This window comes from Meleagris gallopavo, chromosome 2 (assembly GCF_905368555.1).
Source record: "Meleagris gallopavo chromosome 2, MGAL_WU_HG_1.1, whole genome shotgun sequence".
NCBI lineage: Eukaryota > Metazoa > Chordata > Aves > Galliformes > Phasianidae > Meleagris > Meleagris gallopavo.
In genome coordinates this window covers 16,590,152-16,618,142 of record NC_139405.1, presented here as the reverse complement: position 1 = coordinate 16,618,142, position 27,991 = coordinate 16,590,152, and the positions used below count along the sequence as shown (strand labels likewise).

Below are 27,991 nucleotides of genomic sequence, written 5' to 3'. Positions count from 1 at the left end.
GTCTCGGAACCCAGTGTTTTATTGCTTTATGATCACTAGTTACACTTTGATGCAATGTAGTCTGAAATAAATTGGCACTTACTACATAATTTAAAATCTTAGTATTGTACACCTTATATTGGCATCAGAAAAAAAAAAAGCAAACAAAAAACAAAAAACCCAGAGAATTGTTCTTCTGGCCTAAGATTAAAAGAAAGATAAAATGTTTACATCCTTTATTGGTGGCAGGTAAGCATTCATTGTGGAAGGTCCTTAAAAATAGTGAACAAAAACTAACAACTAAGTGCCCTCCATAATTATATAAAAGCAGTATCAGGTAAGTGACTCCCTTTTTTACACTAGTCCTATGCTTTGGCACTTTTAGTATCCAAGTGCACAGTAACTCCCTCATCTCATATAGGAAAATAAAAGTGCTCAAGTGTATACCAACTACTTTGAGGGGCAAAAGGAGAGATTCCCACACACCATCCTCAGCTCCCACACAAACAGTACTTTTATCAAAAAGTGGCACTACTTTCAGGATTTAGCACATACCAAGGAGTTTATAAATACTAAAGCTTTTAAAAAATTAGAATCATTTTCAATAAATAAATGACATTTGGTAATAGAGCGGCATTTGCTTTGGTGATCAGATATCTATATGCAGCATAAGTTATCTTTGTAAGGAAAGCAATGAAGTAGCAGACATGAAGTCCCTGAGGATCAGTAGCTCCGTGTTCAACATGTTTATTTTGCAATGCTTGTAGACAGCAGGGTAAACAATCAGTCCCAAGGCATCTGCTTTTTAATCTCCAAGCACAGCTGCAGACCACACAATGAATCATTTCTGTATCTCTTCTGTAGGCAGTAATCTGTGAATCAGAATTCTTAATAGACAATGGTAAGGAATCAGTTCTTCCAAAGTTGGATCAAGTGCTCCACCTTGTGTTAGTCCTTGGCACTCAAATGGATCCTTCTGCTATTCTTTCAATTGCTGATTGGGCAGAGTAAGTTGTGACTTCTGCCCCTAAAGTATCGTTGCCCATGGTACCATATGTTTGCTTCTCCTCATGGGCAAACATCGTCCTTTCTGTAGCACGAGACTGCAAAACTCGAGGGATGTACATCTGAAATCACAAGCATTAAGGATTTTACTGGTCTCTCAGAGTATACTGGGAAAATTTACCGAGGATAATTTTTTCCCTTGCCATTCTTCTTTTCATCCATTTCCCATTCTTCACCTTAACAACTAAGGCCTTTTGCATCCTACAGGATGCTTCCTGGTGCAACACTCGTCTGAATGCGCACAATGTGTAGGCTGTGGCACAAAGACCTCTATTTCTACCCCAGTCTCACAGCCTTTTTAGCATCAAGGCAAAGACCTGCTGGTCACGTCACAACTTCAAAGTCACAAAGCAGTGGCAAACGACTACACCTGACTGCTGTCCAGAGGTTAGGTACTGGCTGATGTAAGGCCATAACACAGCGTACAGTAGCATATCTCAACTACTCCTAAAGCTTCAGCCGAAGGTACTTCTGGAACACCAGCTGGAACAGTCAAGGAGCCCAGCTGCAGAACTTGCTGGTCCCACCAACACATGGGAAGTCCTACAGTCCATTCAGACTAATGCATCCTACCCAAGCTCTTTGCAGGGTGAGAAATTAAGCTTCTCTAGGAAATGTAAGAGAACGTTAGTAACTTTTTAACTTCTTACAGAAGATGCCGGAATGGTTCGTACATCTATGTCTCCACTTTCACCTTGAATATCTTCTATCTGTAACCGGTAACAGGGGAGGGAAAGGGAAAGAGAACATCAAACTGTTAAGTCAAAACAATATTAAGAAATGGTAAGCATTTAAAAACCTGCAGAAATAAATCATTGGGCAGTGCCAGTTCTCTACTGCAGTCTCATAATGAACTCGCCTCTAGCTTTCTTTCATACACTCCCATACTGCTTTCTTCTCAAATCTTGCTAAAATTGCCACAATTTTCACTGTGCCAAATAATCCACCTCTACTGATCAGCCCTTGTTGGTCATCTCACTGTAACACACCTCTGTGGACAGGCACTGCTGCTGACAAGGCAAGAAACAATCCCACACAAACAGCTGGCACTACATTAGGTGCATAGCTTGGTGCCAAAAGGTGTTACTATACCATCACTTACCTTATAGTTCAGTGGGCTCAGGTGCTTGAAACACGCAAAACAAGTATAAGCCACGCAAACAGCAATTGTGATGCTGACAACTAGCAATGTAAACATTGTTGTAGGTGCTTTAAAGCCTAGAAAAATATTCAGAGAATACAATATAAAAATACACAGCAAGAAAAACGCATTTTGTCTTCCCCACTTTCAGAAGCCTCATTTTTTTTTTTTCCTTAGAGGACCAGACAATTCACTTCCAGCCTCAGCTTGGAGAGCATGGTTAAGCACAAATCTGGCCTGTAAAACTGCTGAACAAACCATTTTCCCAGCTTTTTTTTTTTTTTTTTTTTTCCCCCCAGAGGTCAAGAAAGGCAGCTGTAAAACTTGAGCGACAAAGCTCACAGGTCCTTCTCCTCATCCCTCAGTCAACTATTCTGGATCTATTTCTAAAATGCTTTTATTGATGATCTGTGAAATGTTATAGGTAGAGTCTATTTATTAAGTGTGGTGATGGCACTAAATGGAATGGCTTGCAAATAACCAAAAGAGAAAAGCGACCTTCACAGATTACAGATGAGTAATAAGACTGTAGCTCCATTGCATACAGCTAATGATTACAAACTGGATTGCAGTCAGTGGTGCAACCACCCTATTATCAAAAAAGCAAGTCTCAGGTATGTATACCAAACAATAAAGCTCTTCTGTACTACTGGCCTTTTAAAACCAAACTACAGGGCACTGCACTAGAAGTATGGACAGAACTAGGAGGAACCTAAGGAAAAGGAAAAAAGACAAAAGCTGAGGAAACACAAACAAGCAAGGTGGGATTCTCTGAGGTGGTGTGGTAGGAGCATGGAATGAACACAAAGAAAAGATCTAGAAGAAGATTAGTAAGAAAACAGTTAGAATGAATACAGAGATTGTTGTCCAGGTAAACTCAGGAAGTACTCTGAAGAAATTAATCACATTTTGCAGTAAAGACTATTTGAGTAAGTATTAAGGGGAAAAAAGTTAACTCATCTGTTCTAAGTTTCTTTGGCCAGAAAAATAAACACCAGTCCTGTTTGCTTGGTTGTTTTTTGTTGTTGATGTTGTGATAACACCAGCATAGGTAATGATATGGAACAAACAAGTTTTTAGTAGGTTATATGAACAGATCTGTATGGATTGGTTGGAGACAAAAACAACAACAACAACCACCAAGAACAAAATAGACGTTGCTGTTCAAACAGAAAAGGGAAGTGGAAAAATACTCCCCATGGGTATTCTGGAATGTCCTTTGAAAGGAGATGGTTGTATAATAGTATGTTACAACAGTATTTATCAGCTGTAAACTGTCCCTGTCAACAGATCTAGAGAATCGTGCTACTTAGATGAACATTCTAGGAGACAGTGGTTGGGCTGCATACATGTTCTCTGCAGCTACACTGAATTCATACTGTATCCACAGCATTCACACTGTACTATGCAAACTATACAAGTAACTGATTAAGCAATCAAGCTCTATACATAACAGACTGATGTATTTTGTAGATAAGGAAGCAGAGCACTCTTCCCACTCTTTCCTTCCACTTGCCACAAGCAGCAGCAGTGAAATCAAAACTTCAAGTTCCCACCTCTCAGACTTGCATCACTTCTATACTAAACCAACTAAGAACTCAGTCTTTATTTTCCATCATGAAGTTTCATGGTGAGTGGTGGTCTTACAACAGGTATAGAATCAGGAAACACTGTTAAAAAGGGTTTCATTTTTTACTATGTCAGGTTTTCCTTCATAATAATTACTAATGCATCAATTGCTGTATGGTTGTAGCTGATTTTTTCTAAAACATGCTCTAGAAATTGTGCTGTTATTTGAGAGGATGTGAATTTGTTAGACCTCCTGCTTGCAAAAACAGTTCTTGAAACATGGGAAAAAACAAGCTTTCAAGCATACAACTACTGCAGCAACAGCTGCTCAAACCCAAGGATAGCCTGAAGCAGTAGTTCTGAGTGCCTTTTAAATCTACTGGGAGCTACCTAAAGTTAAATGACAGTCTGCCAACAGTATTGTTTAACTACTGGTATGCTAGAAAAACATTACGAAGCATACTGATTTGTCATCAGTGCTGTGAGAGCAGAGAAGGTAAAACACATTACAAAGGGCTCCCTTCCCAAGAAGTGAAATTCAGCTCCTTCAAGTCTCACCCTCATCCCTGTTCCTTGCCAAATGCCTCCTCCCAGGGGTAAAGAGCCATCACGTACCTCTTCTGATGTCAAAGCTGCTAGCATATTACAGCCAATGCTATTAGTGTTTACAAAATAAAGAACACCCATATATCTAAAATAAATTACGTAAAACCATGAGTTTTCAAATTATAGAATGGGGAGGAGAGTCACTATCTCACTGCAATTTTTCACGTGAAGTTTCATGGACAGTGTATAACAGGTCTTAGTAGCATCATTAGCTAACATTCTAACACTTTTTTCTTAAACAAAAGAAGCAGTAGCCAATTCACTCAGGCTGATTATACAAATGCATGTAGTAAAGCCAGGAGCCATTCTACTAGAGAGAATTAGTTCTGAAGAGATTGTTTTATTTTGTGTGGGTTTTTTTTCTTAATTTGTTGTAATAAGTCTGTCACTCCACAGCTCAATTGGCCAGTTCAAACTCAGTGCAACACGTAACCACTGTAACTTCATATTTACTGGAGCAAAAAGAAAAGCCCATAATGTCTATGAAGTTTCACGTGTAATTTAGATATGTTGGCAAGAGAGGTAGGAGTATCTTCTCAGTGAGAACAGGTTATACTTACCCAACCTCAAAAAAGAAAAAAAATAAAGCCAGAAAAGGCAGAGAATTGGAGCTGCAAGAGCCTGATTCACCGCTGAAAAGTGCATCTTTTTCTCCAGCTTAGCAGGGAGGTATGCATAGTAAAGGTTATAACGGTCAACCATGTGTTTCAGGAGCATATATATTAACCCTGGAAGGAAAAAGAAAAAAAAAGAGAGAGCCAAGGAGAAGGGGGTTGCAAACGTGATAAAAGCAACAATTCTGTGAGGAAACCTGCATGAAGAAAGTGACCCAAAATTCAGATACTAATGGTGGATACAGGCCAAATATGAATGAGATACAGTTGCATGACAGCAGTTTTAGATTAAAAAAAGATTATACAAATACTATCAAATGACTTCGTACAACATGCCTGAGAGTGGAAATAAGTGTAGCTGCTGAAATAGCTCTGCATACATAAAAACAATCTTCATGAACAAGAGATGGAATAAAATGAAACATAGTTCAGATCACAGGCAGTGAAAATGGGCAATTCTCCGAGAGTTCTAGACAGTGGTATGTTTGCTGCATGCTCATAGTGCATTTAACAACTGGTACAGCAAAAGCAAAGAAATACTCAAACCTAGATAAGTAAGTAACTTAAGGCATAAATTTTAATTTTGTTTGTGGTACGGTGCAAAGGAAACTTCCTAGAAAAAAATGTAGCCTCTGACTTAGAGATTTGGATAACTTCTGAAGGTCCTGCTCTCCTAAATAGCTGGCAGTCTAAGCCAGCAGGGCTATTGGAGCATACAGTATTTCCCTTCTTGTTCAAAGGCAAGACTAAGACCATGTGCCAAACAAAGCATCTTCTGTCCTTTTCTCCACAAGAAGGGATGGAAATGTGGATCAAAGTCCTAAGAGTGATCAGCATCTGACGAGTACACTAAGAACCCAGATTTGGGCTTTCTGTAGCTCCCACTTGCCTCAGCCTCACCTATGCAGGGCCCACAGCTCATTGGAAACTTACCAAATGGGACAATGATAGGGCATGTAATGCTATAGGCCATGATGACAGTGAACACGCACAACATCCAGGCATACATTGCTCCAAATTCATATTCAAATGCCTGTTGCTAGGAAAGATAAAAAAAAAAAAAGCACTCTTATCTCTCAGGTAATCTATCAACATGTCAGAAGTTAAGGTAGATAGACTAAAGCAACAGTTCACCTTCTCTTATATCGTCCTAAGAGAGATCACTTATTTCCTTGAGGGGTATTAACAGTAATTATGCACTAGTATTACATGTTTTAAACAGTTATACTTACAGAAAATACATTACTACTTTCATAGTGTTACAGGAATTCCTCAAAGTTGTTTTCAATTACAAGAAGCAGCTACACGAAAGCACAAGGTTAAAAGTGTCTGTGCCAAACACAGAACCTTCATCTCACTGCATAGCCCATTGTATCTGTACTGATCCCTGTGCTGGCTTTAGCAGTAGAGAAAGCTTAAGATGCCACAGCTTTTGGCCAATATTCCCATTGCTAAGGAAAGGCTTTAATACCTGTTGAATATTTTTTCTTTCTGCACTGGACTTGGCCATTATCATGCGTATGGTGTAAAGGATGAGGCCAGGCAGGCGCAGCAGCTCCATCCCATTGCCAACAAAAGCAGAGGCAATCACATAGTTCACAAAGAACGCTCCCTGGTCAGGCAAAAAGACACATCTACAAGGAAATACATCAGACAGTGACTGGAAAGCACACAAACAAGTAGAAAGAACATACATACACTTCTAGAAATCTCTCTCCATAAGGAGAAGTACACGACACCATGAGAAGTAGCTACAAGCTATATAACCTTACTGAAAAAGAATACAACATAGCTATAAAGGCAGTAAGTGCAGTACACTGTAAAAGTGTACTTTGATAGTGCTATTGCAAATTAGCCTGTAAGAAGATTTGCTGAGTCACACAGTTTGGATAAGAAATAAATTGCTCAAGAAACGAGACAGTGCAGTCTGATGGGTGGCTGATAGCAGAAGAGAGCATCAGTTGATGTCTATTAACAGCAACTTGAGACAAGATGAGATAAAATTATCCTATGGCAGCCTTATCTCCCAGCTTAGAAACTCCTAACTGTCTTCTCGTTACTGATCTGAAATAGCGGTGGGAAAAAATCATCTCTTAGTAACTGCATCCTAATCTTTCCCTCCAGTCCCTCACAAACTAGCCACTGTGTCCAGCCCATAGTCACAGAGCTTCTAATAACCAATATCTGCAAGTTTGCAGTACTGGCATAAAAACATTTGTATTTCTTAAAATCAGAAGTGAGTCAATGGATTTCAAGAACTGCTGCAGCTATTTTGTCTCACTGCAGTCTCCAGGAGGACTGTCCCATCAATGACATGCAACAATCCTCACTACATTATCTAGTCCCTTCACCCCATCCTGTCTTTTTGCATCTTTGACAGAATTTTCAAAGACATGGAAAAATAACTCTTCATTGAAATTTTGCATACACTACCTAGCAGGAAAAAGTATGGAATTCTTCACAACAAAGGCATTTGCACTGTCTCCTACTCTTATTTTTCCAAAAGTACCATCCCAGTGCTAACTTTAATAAACACTAACCAAAATTAGTCACAGATAAAAAGCATTTTAAATAATCTTGCAAGAAGTTATTTAATACTTACTCCAGCCTAATGGCAGAATCAGACGACTCTCTGTCAAACAGCCAACGGAAGAAAAAATCAAGGCTGAAAGAAAGATGGCTACTGTAATTCAGAGTTTATTTGTAATTTATTTTGTAAAAATGCTTCTTTTTCAGTAGTTCAGAATACTATTTTAGCTTTATAGTTACTGACAGTCATAAGCTGGCAAAGAAAAAAAAAAGATGAATAATCAAATATCCACCTCATTCTAAAGTTTTAATGATTCATTTTTAGCAACCATCATATAGATAAGGCAAACACATGCTACCCAGTTAGCTAACCACTGTACAGGTCAAAAAAAAAAAAAAACTGTAACTGAAGAGTCAGGAAATTTGGCTCTTGGCTGTATCAGTATGGGCTACTTTCAACTAGAAATCATCTTTCATTGTCAGAGATCCCTTCGCTACAAGAAAATCAGACTCCAGAAAAATGAAGGGCTAAGAGATCCTCAGATGAAGCGTGAACACTGAGATACTGTAATATTATCTAGTTGTAATACTGCAATATCTAATGTGTAATGACAAGATTACCAGACAGTCTGGAAAAGAATGAAGGTACACTACCTAAGCTTCAACTAGCAAACAAAGGAATATTACAAAAATATTATAGGAATATTATTAAAATATTCAAACATTACCAAAATATGGTTTTACCTAGTGAGACCAAGGGAAGGCAGAATCAATACCATGAAGATCAGAAATATGTAGACTTTATGCATCATTATTCTGTTCTCTGCAGATCTACCAACAAAAGAAAATTAATAAGAAATTCGTATGAAAGCCTTCCATGCATGAAGAATTCTGCCCAAAGAACATCAGCACCCAGAAGACTTCCAGCTTCCCCTGCATATTGCATTGCTACAAGATACAACAGAAACGCCTTTGAGACACTCACTGATTTGGACCAAGCAGACTCTCAGTATCTTCTTGGGCACAGAAAATATTTTAGAACATTAATCCAGATGCTGGATTAACAAGACTACAGACCTGCACCCCAAGCAAGGAGATGCGCGCCCATCACAGCTGGTTTGTCATCCAGTGATACTCATCTCTCAAGAGCTTGTGAACAAGCCCCTCTCCAAACCTTATGCCAGGAGAGATTAGGCAGTATGCAGAATGGCACCACCTCCAAGAAATCAGACACTCAGACAAGCTACTTTACTTGCCAAACATCAACACTTTGAGAACAACATGGCAATACTAATAATTTACCACTCCTACAGCAGCAAGAACATCTTTTAGTGACTAACTGTCACCAGAAAACTGCAGAGATTGCCATAAACAACAGATTTTCTTAAGGATGGTATCAAACTAGGCATTAAAACCACAGTGGCTTTATAGGATCACATAGCCCTTGGGCACTATGGGATATATCAGTTAGTACAACTATAGTAAGGCTTGAAATCAGATCTGCTATCACTAGCAACTCTAGAAAACTTGCCATCAATTTAAAATGGCTCAAAGTTGATGAGTCAAGTGCAATTATCAATAAAAAACATTGATGAAATGCATGCAACTTTGACAAATCAACAGAAAATTCTGGACACAATGACTTGGAAGGGAATGGTACAAAAAATTAAAAGGATTTGACCTTAGAATAAAATAAATAAACAATGTCTATAGGGGGAAGACTAAACAAAGGCAGGGATTCAGTGCGCAGTAACACAGGTAAACTGAGCATGAAACCCAGTACACTAATCAAGAGCTCCACCAGGTTAGCAACACATCACTTGACATCTCTGAGTGGTCCAGCTGTATCTGGAAAGTCTTATGTCAACAGACCTGACAGGCTGCGGTCCTGTAGGCCTTCTCAGATCACCACTAGCAATATCTAAGAGCACAGATTTGTGCACTGTTACATCCAGGTCACTTTTCATGCAAAATAACAAGAATGATGGCTTTCTTATAAGTGGTGTATCAGTAGTTGCAGCCCTCAAAATAGGATTTGAGACTCCAGTGTTCTCAGCCTTAGGGGATCAAAACCCCCACTTCTTACCTTCCCAGAGAATGACCTCAGGGAGATTTGAGGTACTACTCATGCTCCTGTTGAAGGAGTATTTTTTTCTAATTAAGCTTTAAACACAAAGTTCGTATGAAGGGTGAGCAAAAGTGAATCATCTGGTTGGTTTTGTACTTAATACTACAAGTAGAATAACTCCAAAACATTGGTTACAATATTAGAAAGAGATGAAAAGATGATATTCCCTGTTACAAGAGGTCTACAAAAAAAAAAAAACAACCCACGACCATAAACAGTTGAGTGCTTCTCCTATTTTTTTTTCCCCTAGTAATTCAGCTGATAAGGCCAAAATAGTGGAAGATTTTGCTTACTTTGTCCAGTGGGACTCCAGCAATGTTGAATAATAAACAATTGTTGGCAGCAAAGCTGAGAAGGACCAGAGCAAGAGCGTTGGGAAGAATTGACTGATGATAGGATTCTGATGGGAATAAAAAAAAGAGGCGGGAATAAATGTTAAAGGCATTTTAATTCAGCTCTGCTAGAATTACAGAGGCTGCAATAATCAGCTTTTTATAAATGGTAGCAGGTCAGACTATGGCAATCTTTTTGAGATTCAAGTTTGAATCTGAATAAGTTCAGAATGAGCTAGAGCTCAGCACTTGTGTGCAAGACAAGAAACAGGAGTTGGACTGGGGATTGAATTCCATGAGGATGAAGTCCAAAAAGCAGTTTTTAGGTAGTACAAGCAAGCTTTGGGAAATATCTAAAATGAACAATTCGTAAGAGATTTTAGCTGAAATTGGACGTATAACGGCATCCTGGTTTTCAACCTAGTAAGCAAGATGAACCATGGCATTTTACTTCAGGGCTTAAAATCTGAATTCCCATCTTCTCATACTAAAATCAAAACACAAATTGGATACAAAACTGGCAAATGTTTCAGATTTTCAACATTTTAAATGTAGTAAAAACTACATTCCAAAGATACAAGTAAATATAAGATTGATAATAATATGAAGTTTCAGATGAAAATATTCAGCCTATCAAGGAACAGAAGAGGAGGAACCAGGGTCTGATTCTGGATATATATATACATTCATATATACACACACACACACACATATATGCATATACATACATGTATATATATATGTGTGTGTGTGTGTGTGTGTGTGCATATATATATATATAATGTATGCATATGTGTGTTTTTTTTTTTTTTGTAAGTCAGCAGCTACACAAAACACTTCTGAAAATTTCAACAGATTTAGCTTATATACATTGATTTTTAATTTTTTAAACTATACATCCATCCCTTTAATAACATTTTGGTCCAATATACAGCTATATCCAAACATGGCGATACTCACGTTAAGGTAGTGAATAGGTTTAGTGACATTGAACTTGTCCATGGTTGATATGATTATGGATGGAGTAGTAAGAAAAAAGAGCAAAATAAGAAGAGACAAATTAATGCACCACCATCTGACCCACCAGTTCAGCCCACGCACTGAAAGATTATTCCTGCAAAAAAAAAAAAAAAAAGCAGTCAGCTTTTGCTGCTAAAAGTCCATATAACCTGTGTAGCAACAGGTGGCACTACTTTTTCATATTCTCAAAGTTATATAAACAAAGCACTTCATTTGTACAAACAAGTTATATAAACAAAGTTCCAGTTGTTATTAGAAATAAGAAAAGTTGCAGTGGTTTCATTAAGTGATAACATAGCTTGCACTTGCAGGAGAACTTTTTCAGTCTTTTATAACACCTAAGCACAATGTTCAAAGTATTTAAGACGTAGGATGAAGCAATTTCTGTTTTGTACCTACGTATTAAACTGAGAAAGTTAGAACAAGAGACTGAAATTATATGAAGAACAGTTCTCAAAGGCAGAATCTACCAAGAAGCTGTGATTTAAAAAGTAAGGAAAAAACATCCAACTGAATCCACAGCGAAATCTGGTCTTAAACAGTCAACGTTCTTAATATTTTCTGAAACAATTCCCCAAAGGACCAGAACGATTTGAGCCTCAGCCAAAGCCAAGCATTTAAAGTAGACAAAACAGGGACAGAGAGGCTCTTTATCACCCCCAGCAATGACAACTATCACGGTGAACCCACAGCAACTTACTGTTTCTCTTCTTCATGGGAAAAAATAAACACCACATTTATTTGTGCCTAACTTGCAACAGAGACGCCACAACTAATCTACTGTCATATAAACTGGGCATTATATGAATCCTAAGTTACTTATGAAGCAACTAGAAAATGTTTAGTCATTTTTAGCCTGTAGTACAACAAAAGATAGCACAGAAACAGCCTGATTTCCATCACTCTCTCCTGCCTGTGATGGGTAAAGGTACTGGATCACTCAAAAGATATTGGCAGACAGACCACGGTTCACAGTGTGGATCAAGCTATATTTGTCCTGCAGCACCTCAAAAAAAAAAAAAAAAAAAAAAAGATACACACCTATACAAACTTGGAGAATATTCCATTCTAACATCAAATTCCTCACCTCAGACCTCAGCAACAGGTATACACAAACCTCGAAAGACAGAAATGCTGAGGTACAGTCTGATGAAGCTTTATTTTTATTATTATTTTTTTATTTATGTATCTATTTATTTATTTATTTCATGTTAACAGAAAAAGCAGATGCCACAACTTTGGGGTAGCAAAACCCCAGTCAGCCTCTGAGAGGCATCCCCAAGGTGAAAGAAGAACACCATTAATAGAAATAAGAATTTACATCAGTCTCATTTTTGGATTAGAGAAAAAAAAAATACAGACCCTTTCTTCTTTCCCTATTCAAAACCTAAAGTATTACAAATAAAATAGATGGAAGACAGGAATCTTACCAACATATATTCTCAGGATACGTAGCATACTTAACTTCCCAGTTTGTCACACGCAGTTCCTTGCTGTAGGATGATGGCTGGGGTTCTCCCTTACACTTAATACTCCGACATTTGCAGGCATTGAAGTCCTTAAGGATACTGCAAGGAGGAAAAGAAATTACTACACCTGAAAATGCTGAAGGAATACTGCCAATAGCAGTAAAAGGCATTTTTTTTCCTTCTAATAACCAGAGATCAAGACGGTGTTTAGATAACGTTGTAACTTTATCTCATGCATGCAGTGACCATTAGATACAGTTATTAACAGAGACCTTTGATACCTGACAAAACTGGAAAACAAAAAAGTAACCTTGAATCAAACTGTATAGAGCTGCTATCAGTGCAGCAGAGGCTCATATTAAAAATCAAACTCTACGAGCTTTGGAAAATAGAAACAAAGGCAGCCAGAACCCCAAACATTTCGTGTCATTACAACTGTTTTCAAGTCAAAGCAAATGAATCCTTTAGTCTACATTCAGATTTGATGTTGGCATAATGAAGTTTAACTAATTTTGATTTTTCACACAATTTTTTATAATGTAGGTAACCTAACAATTTGAAAAAACATCATCTTTCACCCACTCCCAGAATATCTAAAATACTTATCTCCTGAGTTTATTATCAGTGTACTTAAACTAAGTTTAAACACAGCCAGAGTAAATCCTTCCAAAGATTTCTCAGAACACACCAACAGAAATGCTTAGCATTTATTTAGACACAGTACAACTGCGTGTGTGCTATGGTGCAAAAGAAGTTCTCTACTACACTAGCATGGAAATAGCAATATATCATATCTGAATGAGTGGACTCTAAAATTCCTGGTTATGCCCATTTCTCAGTTGTGCTCATAACATTAAGAAAGCAGAGACAATTAAGAAACCACACAAACAACAAACAAAGCAAAAATGACAGAGCAGATCTTTACCTTACCAGAATTCAAGCAGGGACCTCAGCATCTTGCAGCAGTAAGTATTTAAGAAAGTTAATTATAATTCAACCATTTGTTTTTTAAAAGTAAATAAGGAGGGATCTTTAGCACTTCCAGACATGCTACACAAACGTCAGCACCAGCACTAATCAAGCTTCTACAGCTATCTGATTCCATGAACTTCAGTCCTGGCTTTCTGCTTCTCCCATCCTATTTCAGGACTCTGTGGAGCAGAGACCACTAGTGACACCATATAATTTTCTAATCCAGCGGCTTCAACATCAAATGAAATCTAATTTTCCAGAGAATAGAGTTTACAGCAATAAAAATCTTTTCAGTTCTCCATGATTCAACTCAGAGATGCCTGTAATGCAACTCTGATGCGTGCACCAAGAAATTATCACATCCAAATTATAAACAAGTTAACAGTCAGAGAAGAAACCTCAGTGCTTATTTCTTCTTCCAGTTTCACACATTGAAAAATTATTCTGTGCTCTAAAATATTTAAATACAGTGTGCAACATGACAAGATTAGAAGAGGAATGCAATTCACTGTTTTTAGTGGGAGCCACACAGAATTTCTCCAGCATTTCAAATTCTTGAAATCCTACAGCCTAGACTTCCCTGAAAAGACAAAGACCCTGGAAGACTCTATCTCCAATGTGATTTGAAGGTCAAAAGAATGTAGAAAACTAGAAAGGCTATAGGGAAAAGAGAAAAAATAAAAAGGCACGATGTGCTACATTTGTAACACAAGTATTATTCTATTTCCTTTTACTCAACCTTGTGTTAGCAGAGGATTCTCACAAACTGTCAATTGAAAAGGACAGGTTACATGCATCTTCTGTATAAACAACTGGGTAAAAGGGGCTTAGCTTCTGATACTGCATCTACACAAGTATCTACAGAAACAGGTAAGAGACACATAACTGTAAAATCTGTCAAGATCTTGAGGGTCATATAAGCAATATGCAAGCAAAAGGAATATTAAAACAGGTTGTGCCACATAATCACCTCCCATCTTGAAAAGTAGTCACTATTACCAAAATCTAGAGTATCTTGTATAAGTCCTACAACACAAATTTTATTTTACAGGGCTTTTGAATCATCTTATCCTAGGTTATCTAACAACTTGTGTATTGAACACAATGAAGGGTCTTTTTAAATATATACTCACACATTTATACACACACATACAACATAAAAAGGTTGAGTGCAGACATTTTTTTTCTGTAACCTGCATAGCAAGTGATTAAGCTTTCCTTCTACACATTTAAAGACACACAGTGCTGGGAAGTTAAGTTTCTTCTCTTTACTCCACTCAGTACTTCACCAACACCAAACATCTAGAACCTACTTCTAAAACAAGCTCACTACTTCGCCAAGGTTACTCAGTAGCACCCATTGTGATAGCTTAGTAACTACTTTTGTACACTACAAAATGGAGAAATCAGTAACCCCTTTCCAAGATCCAACTAATTTGGCCTACTACTAACCTAGACTACTGGATCCCACAAAGTAGGGATTCTTATCCCAGTAAGTACTGGAGCCACTTAGTCTCTTAGGCAATTAATTCTTCATTTGAAGTATAGAGGCTAAATGCATACTTGCAGAAAAACTTACCAGTAAGCAGAGCAGAACAAATCCACATGATGGTGAAGAAGAAGAAAGAAGAAGAAGCAACATAAGCAGACAAGCAACACAAACAAGATCAGTTGTACTATTAAAGTTAAAAGAGAACAAAGAAGATAGCAGACGAAACTTACTAGGTTGCCATGGATTTCTCTTGAAATGTCACAAATGCCATTCCTAATGGTTTGTTTTGAACTGCTCGTTCCTCTTTTGAGAATTCTTCAATCAGTTCATTTGTAACTCTAGTATAATAATCTACAGCATCTTCCTGTTAAGAAATTGATGAGTGTTACATCCAAGCATCAGATGGCTGATACCTTCATTAAAATACAGTCTACACAAACCATAGTCCTCCTCCTTCCACTACTCCCACAAATTACAAATCACGTCATCACATGAAGACAAACAAACAGAAGGTTCTCTTGTATTTAGTTTTTGCACTAAGGTTACATTACAAAAGTTTTGGGGAATCCTTTCCTCTATTGTACAAGAACATGAAAGATAAGTCCCCTGCAATGAATAAACAATTTTTTTAAGCTCACAATAAAAACTACTCGATGTGATCTACCCAGCCACTGTAAAAATGAACACGATCTCTCACCCTTTCACATCCTTTCATTTCACAGCAGCAGAACTGACCACATGGCTTAGGGTTGATTTTGACTCGATTGCCATGCTTCTCATACATATGTTTATAGTAACTCAGGCTTCTTTCTGCCTCATTTCTAGGAAAAACACATCCAAAACATTTTGCAAGAAAACAATATCAACAAGCTTACAAAGAACATAAACCCCAAGAGAAAATATTGTGTCAAAGACTGTCAGCAAATCAGTCAACAAAGGCATTCATAAACCTTATTCTAGCTAATTACTACAATTAATTTTCAAGCCTGTAATAGCATTGAAGAGTCTACACCCCTGAGGTTCCAGAAGAAAAAAGTTGCTATTGTATAGTCCAGAAGTAAACCTATTTTCCTCTTCCCCAACCACAGCAGTAGAGTCTGCTACAATTACTAATTAGTATTACTAATTCAGCAGCTGGGTTTTCTAATTTGTATTGTCTGACCAAGCAAACAATGATACCAGCCAAGCCTTTAGGAACACATACTTCAAAATACAGTTGAATCTGACTGAAAAGCAGACCAGAACTGTAAAAGCAGAATTCATTTCTAGTATGTGGAAACTTAGTACTACTGGTAAATGTCAAAATGTTGATTAAGAACCTGCAAGAGATCTACAAAATTATGCTAAATTCAGATAGATTACAAAAACAAGTACCTTTTTCTAAATAGATGAATAAGCCTGGTTACATCATAACATAGCTGGACTTCCAGCACAGTGCAAGTTGGGTAGGCAGTACTGAAAATAAAGCAATACAGGACAAGTACATTGAATAAACTGTTTCAAAGACCATCACTGGTGTCTAAATGGTATCTCAATCACTTCTGAATGAGGCAGCACAGAAAGGAGTCTTCCACAGAGACTGGTATTCAAAGTTACATTAGTATGAGATGTGCAGCACTATTCCCAATTAAAAGCCATGTGGGAATATTTATGGGAAAGTTGGAAACCGCCACATTTTAGGTTCTAATTTTAAGATTAGCTAACTAGTTCTATTGAAATATAGCATTTTTCATTCTATTCTCAATTCTTTCTAAGGATAGAGATCATTTTAGAAGATGGATACCATTACGTGATTTGAAATAGCACAAGAGTCAAACACATTTCTGCCTAGGAAGTTAAAACTACTAGGATAATTCTAAATCCTTTGTTCCTAACTAAGCGTGGAACTTACATGAAATGGCCTTGAATAGCTTCTTGTTTTGCATTTCTTGGAAGACCAGTTATAAACAATGTGCACTTAACCTGCAAAAGAAAAAATAACAAGAAATCGTATTTTGAAAAATAGCATCAGTAAAGAGAGAATATGCATCATCACTGCCTTCCTCCTAAGTAACTGCGTTTTAGAAGGAGAGAAAAAAAAAAAAAGGTAGGATATTTTAATGGGAGCTGTACCTATTCAAGATAGCAAAACACCTCCTGCACTGGTTAAAGGCACAACAATTTCATAAGGTCCTATTACCAACCCCATCCATCCCAATCTCCAGAACACTTTTCACAACTCACTCAGTGGAGATTCATTTGCAGTGAATTCTTTCAGTTACATTACATTCTAGCAAGGAGGAGGCATCCTAGCAATTTGCTTTTTTAGCACTGTCTACTTTCAAATAGACCTGTCTTGTTCCTGTTCTCTCCTCCCCACCCCCGCCCACACACACAGACTGATTGTTTTCCAAACCCCAACACAGGAACTTACCATATTTTCTTCTTTATATGTGACTGTTTTCATGTGATGACTCATGAAGACAACAGTCAGAATCAGGTAAACAACAGCAAAACATGTGTGCAGCCAAAGAAGATTGTTACTGTTGGACAAAATGTTATGAATATGAGAAACGGGAAGAATTAATTATCCTACTGATACAAATTGTCATCAAAATGCTAAGCAGATTAAAACCTTTCTTTAAACACAAAACAACAAAAAAGTTAGTAACTGATAAACACTCATACACATACAGATCCTTGGACAGCCATTAGGGTTACCCAATATATTTTACAATGCACAATTAATGAAGGTGCAAGAAAAACTGCTAATTTTAGCCAACGCTGGGCTTATGCCTTTGCATTCAGATGACTAATAGGAAGCTCCATGATATTAGCCAAGATACTTTTTATTGATCAGTGGTTACTGTGCTGAACACATAACTGAACTCTCCTTGAATGCAATCCTTATCCAAACCAGAAACATCCTAATATAGAGGCTAAACCCCACTTTTCTGATGGCTCCTTCCTCCAAACTTAAAAACAGAAAAGTGTTCTGTATGCAGCTCTTCAGTTTTGTGAAGAGTACTACTAATAAATTAACATAAAATACTGGGATCTATTTTGAAGATAAAAACCCAACCGAACAACAAAACCCTCACTAGCTGCTAGGAATCATAACAGACAAAAGCAAAGTACATTGGCAAATATTCTATTGGACATTACAGCATGGATAGAGAAGTTTTGAATAATGACATAAAAGAAAAGCTGTACAGATTAGTATTACAACCATTTTTACAGACTTTTTTTTTAAATGAAGTTATTTGAATTGTGACCTCAAATGGGAGAGACATTCACAAATCTGGTTCAAGAGAATTGAAGTTCTCTGAGTTACACATTACAGTAAAGCTGTCAACTTTGTTTTCCTTTCCACAGCACGGTTTCTTCTGGCATAGGTATTTTTGAAAACAGTATTGTTAGATGTGCAATCATTAGCCAAGACAAACAGGTAGTAAAAAAAAAAAAAAAGAGCTGAGAGAGCAGAAGCCAAGATCGTAGATTTCTTATCAGAGCCATAACATATAGCCTGAAGCAGAACACATCCTGATTTCAGTTGACAAGGCATGATTAAGTAATTCCTACCCCTGAGAGCCACGTTGCAAGCATCAACGCATGTATTCAGAAACTATGGTAGGAAACAGACATAAGCATAAAAGTACCTTCCAAGATTTACTCACCCAGTTTCTAAGTTCTGTATAGTTGTTCTTCCAAAACTGTAGGGATCTTTAACTAAGAAGGAAAAAAAAAAACAAAACACATAGCATCTTTAGCTGTTATAAAATTCACCTGCAAACTGAAAAAGTTGGTTTTTTTTTTCAGATGTTGATCTACTTCAACATCAAAACAATTTCGAATTATAATCAATATTGGTTGGAAGAATTACATTTTAAAATTCACAAAAAAAAAAAAAGCACCTCAATATCATACCACTTTCAGCCCATCTAAAGAAATAGTCATTTTAAAAATCTGAATATTAGATTTTTCACAGCATGTTTCCCCTCTTTCTGTAGTCTTCTTTCATATCCAATTAACAACATTAGAAAAGAATCAATACTGAAGGCACAGGGACAACATACCAAATTACAGAAGTACAGAAAGTCACAAGGGTCTTTAAAGCATAGGTAGTAGCAAATTGAAAACAAAAACTGGATCACTTTAAGGGCAGTAGAAGAGAGCAAGTTGTTTGCATCTTTTTTCTCCCCAAAACACTGTATAAGAGAAACCAGACAAAATATAAAGAAGCACTAGAGAGCTCCTGGGGAAAAAAAAATAAATAATCAAATGAATTGGTGAATAGCAGCATAAACCAAGATGATCAACTGAAGTCTGTACAAGTCTGTAAATATGATCTTAGCAAGACTGGTAGGAAGTCAGCTCATAAGCACATTTTATGGGCTAATAAAGGCTTGTTATCAAAAATGGAAACATGTTTAAACAAGATCTGTCAGAGTTGTGTTCATTAATATTCTATAGGATAGGTGGTAGACTAAAGGACACACTGTATTTGTTGAGTACCAGTCAATCAGGATTAAGACTGCAAGAAACATGAAACAATTCTTTCAGCCCAGTCAGCACTGACAAAGCCTCAGCAAAATGATTTGCTACTCAAAATGGGACAAAACCAGGGCAGAAGGGAGCAAACAAACAAAAGGTCCTGGAAGCTTTTACAATGGCATTAAAGCTAATTCCTTTCAGAATTAAAAAAAAATTCTTACCAAGAAGATCACCCGATAAGTTGACAGGCAATATGACACCAACAGACAAAATGCTGACAGCAACCAACAAGCAGATGATGTGACGTTGGAAGGTAAGGTAATGTATGGCATCTTCACCACATCTGTCATGAATCTCATCATCACTACGTCATAGACAAAAAAAGCACGTAATCAGTCTACTTAGTACTCGTGGGGTTGTTTCTTTGTTTGGGGGTTTTTGAACACACATTCTTTTCTCAGTTAACCCAATGACTTCCCCTCCAACTCCTATCAGTTTTCAACACCACTGTGTTCTCTCATCTATAAGTTTAACTGCTTTGAGTTTCAGAAGCGTCTTTTTCTTGCACAAAATCAACATACAAAAATTAATATAATGAAAATTAAGATGGAACCAAGTAATGTGAAAATATGCATGCAAGTTCCTTATATCAAGCTGGAAGAGGACAAAGACATCTGTCACAACTTCCTGCTTTAAGACAGTCACAGTGGAAAGCCTAGAACTCAAATTTTAGGGTCACACTGTGACAGTGTTCACACATCTCAAGAAAGGCTCTCTATGAGGAAAACGATAACAGAACCACCTTAACCTTAGAACTCTTGGCATCTACTCATTTTCATCAAGACAGATGAGTAAAACATGAGTTCTTGAGAAAGGAAGGGACTAACAAAAGGGGACAAAGTCTCAACTGCACTACTTTCCTGTTTCAAGGTATCCAAGCTAGAAGTGCATTTTTTAAAAATCATTATTTACTAAGCTCCAAGAGTCATAAAGAACCAACACCACACATCTAGTGCTCACTTTCTGGGAAACAACAGGATGGGCTTTTCTTTGTCCTGCAATTCCAGGCCCAACTAAGTCACCAGTTCTCCACAGAATTCTTTGCATGGAAACCATGTTTCCTGCTCAAGGGCCTACTGGTTTCAAACAGGGGAACGCCCACACAGTACCCTTTGAAGGGTGTAAGCCTGGAGCCAAGTTCTTAGCTCAGAATCCTACAAATGGCCTAGATTCAATTCAGTTCACACATTGTTCCTAGATCAGGAAGTCTCTGGCCTGTCAACTGAAAGACAAGTGTATCCTGGAGAAGCATTCCTATATAGTCTCCTCGTTTTCATTTTTTTTTTTCCCCAACCCTCTACTGCCCACACACTGGAGGCACCTGCATTGCTCTTTGTATTAAAATTCTGTCTACTCAGGAAAGAAAGAAAAAAATAGTCTTTTTTTTTTTTTTAATAAAAACAATTTTAAAAAGTGATTTACTGTTTATGTTTTGTACTTACTGCATCCGAAATGCAGCCGCCATCCAAGAACAAAAGCCCTGGAAAGAAAAAAGTTGTAGGAGTTAACACAGAAACACTTCTCTTAATTGGACAGGGTAGATATTACGGGCTTTTTCTATTAAGCCAATCTCTTAGCTAAAAAGTTGGCAGCCGGATAGTCTGAAATCATTGTTTAGAAAGAGAAAAATACAGAAAATACATATAGAAAAATAACTACTGCTCTACACACTTTCTAAAAGGTAATCTGTATGTCTGCCTTCACAGTATATTTAAAATTTGAGGTGCACTGCTTGTATATTTACTGCTTGGGCTCCTTGAACTTTTAGAAGTGTGTCCAGATCCCATCCTCACTGAAGTCAAGATTTAATCTCGCTATGAAAATTGGTATTTCATACACAATTTTGGAATAGTGGTTTTCTCCCCCTAAAAAGAACACTTTTAGAGATTCCAATTTCAAGGAGAAGCTGTATGAGAATCTTATACAAGTTAACATCTTAAACTCTAGTTAGAAATCATCTAGATTTAAAAATCCTCCTGAGGAGAGATCACATCCCACTGAATGTTCTAGTATGGTTAAGAACAAAAAAAAAAAAAAAATCTCCCTTGAAAGGCCTATTCTTTCATGTTAGTATTCAATCAAGAGACATTTTTATTCAACTGTTTCAATGACAGAATTGCTAAGTTTAACCAAAAAAATTCTTCCGCTACTAACTAGTTTTAGTATTACAACGTATAATCCCTCTCCTAATTGAGAGAGGGATTTAACAGCATTTACACAAGATACTGATTCGTTATACAACGATAACTTGTCAAGAAACAGAGAGATTATTAACAGTTCTATAAAAACACAGTACATGATGTACTACTAACTTTTACACTGAAAGACCATCTATGCAGAAGTATAAACTAATTAATTGGGCAAGGCGGAATAGCAAATTATAACAAACTGCATTAGGCAGTTTAAATCAGAAAAACTTAAAGAAACCCTAAAATACTTACACTGTCATATTCAAGAACTTCAGGTGCTGATGAAGATGCTGATGAGTGGGTATATCTTACTCCACTGAAATAAATTAAATGATGCTTTCAAGTATCTTTCATAACTGAGGCTGGAGTTTCACATAATTATTTCCACTTTAACAATTCTGAAGTAACTACCTGAAATAATATTAAAACACTTTTTCCACTTACAAAGGCAGTAGTTTTCACCTTGTAGCATATGCCTAACTACGGAAGCTTGTACAGTACCTCACGTTCAAAAGTCAGGACCTGTAAGCTCCTGAAATGAGAGTAACTGAACTAGAAATAAAAGTGAGCGTTTTATTGAGGTATTAAATTGCACTCATATAAAAGACCATAAAGCAGGTTTTTAAGTCTAGGCAAGATCAATTCTGCAAGGTATCTCAGATACTCCTCGTCACAAGAGACCAACTTGTTTCCCTCTACCTCTCTCCCTTCAACCTACAGCTACCACTCAGAATTTCTCTTTACCTGCAGGGTGCCCTCCTCATTCAAATTCAGCCCCGTAGCAAGGCTAAAAACAATTAGAGAACGTGCAGCTTTCAATAGAAAGAGCAAAGTACCTGTTTTCAGTTTGTTGCTAACAAGAAATGTTGCAATGGTGATGTGCACATAATGATGGGATTTGTGGATGTATTAACAATAATTTTGGCCTAGGCCACAATGCTGTAGGAACAGGAACAGACTGCAGTGCAACTGACTGCTCAAGGACCTGCTTGTCCCATGCAGATCTCTACAGCCCACAAAGAAGCCTATACTAGAGCATCTTCACTCTTGCTGCCTGAGTTGGCTAGATTAAAGCTGCCTCAGTTACTGCCCTTTTTTTTTTTTTTTTTTTTTCACATCTAATTTTCACACGTGTACATGGATTGAATCTAGAAACACTTTGAGCCATTTCCTTCTGCTTAACTGTGGACTTAACTACAACTTAGAGTTTGGACAAGGGGGGATGGTTTTAAACTGAAACAGAGCAGATTTAGGTTAGATCTTAGGAGGAAGTTTTTCATTCAGAGGGTGGTGATACGCTGGGACAGGTTGCCCAAGGAGGTTGTGGATGCCCCATCCCTGGAGGCATTCAAGGCCAGGCTGGATGTGGCTCTGGGCAGCCTGGTCTGGTGGTTGGCGACCCTGCCTGTGGCAGGGTAGTTGAAATTAGATATTTGAGGTCTTTTCAACCCAGGCCATTCTACGATTCTATGAATTTATCTATATCATTAAAACAAGCAAGAGTCTCTCATGTAAAGCTTATCCACTTCATAAGAGATGACTAGTTTTTGAACATCGAAACATCACCTCATAGAAATAATAGTAAAATTAAAAACATATAAATAAATCAAAAGCTCAGTTGCAGTTTTCAGTAAAAATCAGTGGGGAATTTCAGAAACCAGTTAGAAGACATTCTATTTTAAATTATTTTTAAACCCTTCATGATATAGTCTGTGTAGAGGCGCTCTGGGAAGATACTGGGCCTGAACTGAGACATGCACAACAGTCAGTATCCTTCTGTCACAGAAGCACTGTAAACATTAATATGTAGCCACATGACTTGTTAGCAGACAAGCAATCCATTCTCTCTTTTTTTTTTTTTTTTTTTTTTACATCCACTTCCTTAACCCACAGCCGGAGAAGGGAATTTACAATGACAAAGGCAAACAAGCAGTTTTCAAACTGACACTGCAAAGAGGAACTTGCAACAGAACATATTTCAAACAAAGTAGGTGGATTACATTTTTAACAAATACACATGTGATTACCAACATCTAACTGATACAAATTCACTTAAATTAAGCTCTGCTTAACTCCACTGCTTCCACATTCCCCAGAAGGTTTCAACAAATCAATCTGATTGCATATCTTTTTACCCTTCAGCTTCTGACACAAGGGCAACACGTCCGTAGTCCCAGAATCTCTTCCTTATAATGGAAAACAACAATATTAAAATCTAGAAAATAAAAACAGAGATTTTTATATTTTATTTTGTAATCAGCTTTCTTGGGTGCATAAGTACTGTTAAAAAAATGCTGTCCTAGGTCTTAAACCAGCTATCGCATGTCAACGTGCCCAGTGGTGATCGCACTGCAAACCAACCTACCGGGACCAAAGGACCAGAAGAGCCACCTTCCTGTCCTCATTTATGAAGGAATTCTGAATGTCATATTTCTGAACTGAATGCATATCCAGGTTTGTGAAAGACAGCAATCCAAAGCTTTCACATATACATCTTTACCGTTTTCCTTTACTTGCACCCAGAACTATGACGCTAGACTTTCAATCCAGTTTTTTTTATTATTTTTTATTTAACATTAATGTAACTGGCTATAGGGAGTTTAACCATTTTCTCCAGAATTATTTTATATCCTACTCAGTAGTAAGTAATGCATTAGTACAACTCATAAAACCCAGAAACGTTTATTTGATCTCTCCAGTTTACTTTTTGACTTCCTCCCAATATTTTCCTCTTTTGAAAGAGATTAAATAAAAAAAATAATCAATGTATTTCACAGATGTACTGCCCTATTATTATTATTTTATATATTTATTTATTTATTTTTAAGAAGAACTTGCTCTGTAAGAGGTAGAACTAACAAGACCTGTTTTCCATGCACCATGTTAACACGCACGCTCTCGCCTTCCAGCTCCTCCTACATCCCATACCTGTTTGGCCAGAAAGCAGTGCCAGTGATGTAACTTATCTCATGCTATGCAAGTACTGAAGGGTCAGCCAGGATACACGTCAAGATTACCCAGCTAACTTCCGCATTTTGCAATAAATAAAGCCTTCTTACAATAACCTTCTTCCCCACAGGAAATAAAAGTTGAGATCCTTTTCCTTTATCTGTCCATTAAGCTTCATGCAATTCATAAATTTCAGCAATGCCAAGTCCTCTATAGTCTAAGACAACTCAGGTTTAAACTGGCTAATATGTTCTCCAGCCATTAGGAGGAGGAACTGACAGGCAAAATGGGTGGATAATGCAACACACAAGCCTCACTTCCTCAGGAAACTAGGCTAGAAATAATATTCAGAAACCCATCAACTGGCAGTTATTAAAGGGATCTGCAATAAACATGTCATAACCATAGGAGGAGTGCAGAACTTGCTAAATAAACTGCAGTACTCAGTAGTTGAACAAGAAAAAGTCTTCTGCACTGCAGCTAGTTCTTCCTGTTTGAGGTGAGGGTGCAGTGCAGAGGCTCAGTATTTTTACATTCAACCACAGCTTAGGAAAAAAAAAAAAACAATTTGACAAAATACTAAATGCCACTAAATAATTTTTAGGTACATCTTCTAGTTCTTACAGAACTAGCAGCTCAGACCTCATATGACTTTCTAGAACTTGGGAACTGTGATCCCTTCAGTCTGATTTATTATCAGAACCTCAATTATCATACCAATTTGCCAGCCTACAGCTCTTATTTTTTCTAGTGACTTAGGAACACTGAGACCTAACTCATAAAAATAACCAAAACTTTTATGAGAACCCCAGGCCTGCCTTAGCAAACTAATCCATTTCTTCCTTTTATCCAGACTGAGCTTCTTAGTACACTATTTCCTTGACTGCTTTATAAAAATCTAATTTAAATGCTTGCGAAGTTGCAGATTTTTCATATTGCAACTTCTCTTGCAAAACAATCAGCACTAAATTGCTTGTCCAGAGGAAAATGCGATGGCATTCCCTTACCAAAAGTATACCCAGAGTAAGGAAAAAAAATAAGACAAAACGTAGAAGTTTGAGTTACCACTTCAAAGACCACCATGGCTCTAAATACAGACCCAATCATTCTGCACTCTTCCTACATTTATACATCCAATATACAGTTCACATACAGGTGGGATGACAGCATCATTGTTATTAATACTTGAAAAGTGCCTTGAAGTTCCCATGATGGCCTTAGCATATTTGTTATTTTTGATGATTCTTAGAAACAAATCACTACCCGATAAACACAGAATCCAGCACAATCTATAACTTTTGAGAAGTCCCTAATATTTTCAATATAATAAATAGAAACCAGACTTACAAAAAAGCAGGTGACATCAAGCAGCAAGACAGTTGGGATTCCACCGAAAGTTACTCCCTGGAGCACCGTGCTGCCCCGGGCAGTGCTGTAGCAGTATGTCTCATTTGTTGAGTTGAAAAATCCACTTCTAGTCCAGGAATAGGCCAGATGAGAATGTCCAATACCCAGAAAGAAGAAAGGGCTCATCTTGTCATTCCTTTAATAAAAAGAAAAGAAACTACATGAAAAGCCTGCTTGATATTTGCAAGATGTACTGAAAGAAAAGCACAGGAAGATTCAACAAGGAAACTACTTTGGAAAAAAAAGTCACATCTGACAAACACTCCTCTTTATTTGGGAAATACTTTCACAATAATTTATAGACTCAGTTGTTGGCAGTGCCCAAGTGAGAATGCCTGACATCTAACCAATTCTGTTTTCCACAGACACCTTAGGAAACCTACTGAAGAACACACAGACCTTTCCATCATCTAATCTAGAACATTAAACTACTTATTTCAGGCTGGATTCTGACCGTAGGAGTAACACAGGGCACTAGACATTCTAACACATTATAGCCGCTCAAAGACTTTGTTCCTAGTTGATGAGCATGTGTGACCATACTGGCTTGTAAATGTCAAGGCCTTGAGATCATTCACAACATTGTCACTAATTCTCCTGAGAAGAATTACTACACAGATACATTCCTCTTTCTCTGTTCTTTGGACATCGCATGTTTTCCCTTTTAACAGGAGAACTTAGCTAAGAGAACAGGCACAGTGACTACAGTACCTTGCTAACACAAAAGAATATTTTCATTTTTCTAAGACAATAGCTATTTACCTCATTTTATTCAATTGACTTGCTCAAATTATTTAGTAGACAACACACAAGACTCAGCAACTGATACAAACACTTTTTAATCAGTGCATACAGCTGCCCACTTATTTTGAGACTTTCAGCTTCAAGCATTGCTTTTCTTGGACCCTATAAGCATGATGGTTCTTATCTACTTCAGACAAAAATGTGCTCCATGTAGAACATGCTTCTGACTGATAAATTCATAAAGAAAGCATACCCCCAAAAGCTCTATCCTTTGGAATCAAAGACCACAGGTCCTCATCACAGGCCTAGATGCACTACTTCGGGGATATCACACCTCTACAAGAAGGCCACACATCACAGCGCTATTCTGGAGGATGTAAATGAAAGAATATGATTAACCACAAGATCTCTTTTTAAACAGAAACAAAACAAAACAAAAGCCACCAAAGACAGAACAGTTAGCATGGGAGAATGCTCCTCCCAAATCAGAATTTGCTCAGTGTTAGACCGCACAAAGCTGGGAGGAAAGAGGCAGCCTTGGTCCCAGCTGACAAAGATATACACGATGTGTGCTGCGAACCCGTTCTTGCTTTCTAAGAAATTTAGCACTGACGGAAGAGCAGTTTTTAGCATACTGCGGGACCTTCCATCACATCCATCGCAGAGACCGCGGGTTAGAACGGTAGCAACGCACCCGGCTCATCAGATACAGTGTCCGATTTTGCAAGCCTTTACTTTTAAACGAGGTAGCTGTTAAGAAGATAACGAGAACAGCAACACCCCCAGGTGGAGCTGCGCGGCGGCAGCCCAACGAGACCTCGCAAGGAACGCGAGCACCGAGACCCGCACTGCTCCCTCTGAAGGGCTGAGGGGAACGGGCAGTACGCGCCTCAGCCCCGCAGCCGCCCCTCAGGGCTCGGCTCGCCCTCTCTCCCGCCCCGCGGCCGTCCCTCAGGGCTCGGCTCGCCCTCTCTCCCGCCCCGCGGCCGCCTCACGCCGCCCCTACCCGCCCTCCCCCCTCTACCTTCACGGCCGCAGGCCCGCTGACCCCCGCCCTCCCTCTGACGCCGCACAGCCCCGAGTTACCGGCCCGAGCAACTAGTCCCCGTCCCCGCGCATGCGTGCCGTCCCGCGTCCAGGCTGGCGGCCGCCGATGAGGCAGCGGGCGGGGCGGCAAGCAGGGGCGGCCGTTGGTCCCCGGGCTCCCTGGCGGGGCAGCGCGGCGGGCGGGTTTTGCTTCCTGACTGCGGCCG

General features: G+C 38.1%; 1 protein-coding gene across 4 annotated transcripts; it reads right to left on the bottom strand.

Moving 5' to 3' along the window:
- Position 1: 1 nt before the first annotated feature.
- Positions 2-27,973, bottom strand: TMEM63A (transmembrane protein 63A). 4 transcript variants are annotated; one of them, XM_085219139.1, is made up of 24 exons: positions 27,825-27,973; positions 26,992-27,105; positions 25,935-26,130; positions 23,774-23,853; positions 21,891-21,954; positions 20,892-20,929; positions 19,611-19,753; positions 18,573-18,624; positions 17,330-17,438; positions 16,808-16,878; positions 16,291-16,371; positions 15,614-15,737; positions 15,147-15,280; positions 12,414-12,551; positions 10,924-11,077; positions 9,925-10,031; positions 8,248-8,334; positions 7,577-7,639; positions 6,446-6,608; positions 5,908-6,013; positions 4,921-5,088; positions 2,147-2,262; positions 1,695-1,754; positions 2-1,106 (listed from the first exon to the last, which is right to left on the bottom strand). In XM_085219139.1, exons 3-24 carry the CDS (start codon positions 26,118-26,120, stop codon positions 942-944), a joined length of 2,409 nt encoding a protein of 802 aa, XP_085075265.1. In that variant the 5' UTR covers positions 26,121-26,130; positions 26,992-27,105; positions 27,825-27,973; the 3' UTR covers positions 2-941. The 4 variants fall into 4 exon arrangements, with proteins under 4 accessions (XP_085075265.1, XP_085075266.1, XP_085075268.1 ...); XM_085219140.1 differs by having other exon boundaries at positions 27,763-27,862; XM_085219142.1 differs by lacking the exon at positions 4,921-5,088.
- Between the last annotated feature and the right edge of the window lie 18 nt (positions 27,974-27,991).

What these genes read in the sequence shown, in the direction of transcription:
- TMEM63A (XM_085219139.1), bottom strand. Translation starts at nt 26,120, where the DNA reads ATGAGCCCTTTCTTCTTTCTGGGTATTGGACATTCTCATCTGGCCTAT. An exon ending in AAAGAAAAAATATTCAACAG is followed by an intron (nt 6,014 to 6,445) that starts GTATTAAAGCCT and finishes TATCTTTCCTAG; the next exon opens with CAACAGGCATTTGAATATGA. An exon ending in TTTTTCTTTTTTGAGGTTGG is followed by an intron (nt 2,263 to 4,920) that starts GTAAGTATAACC and finishes ATATTTTTCTAG; the next exon opens with GCTTTAAAGCACCTACAACA.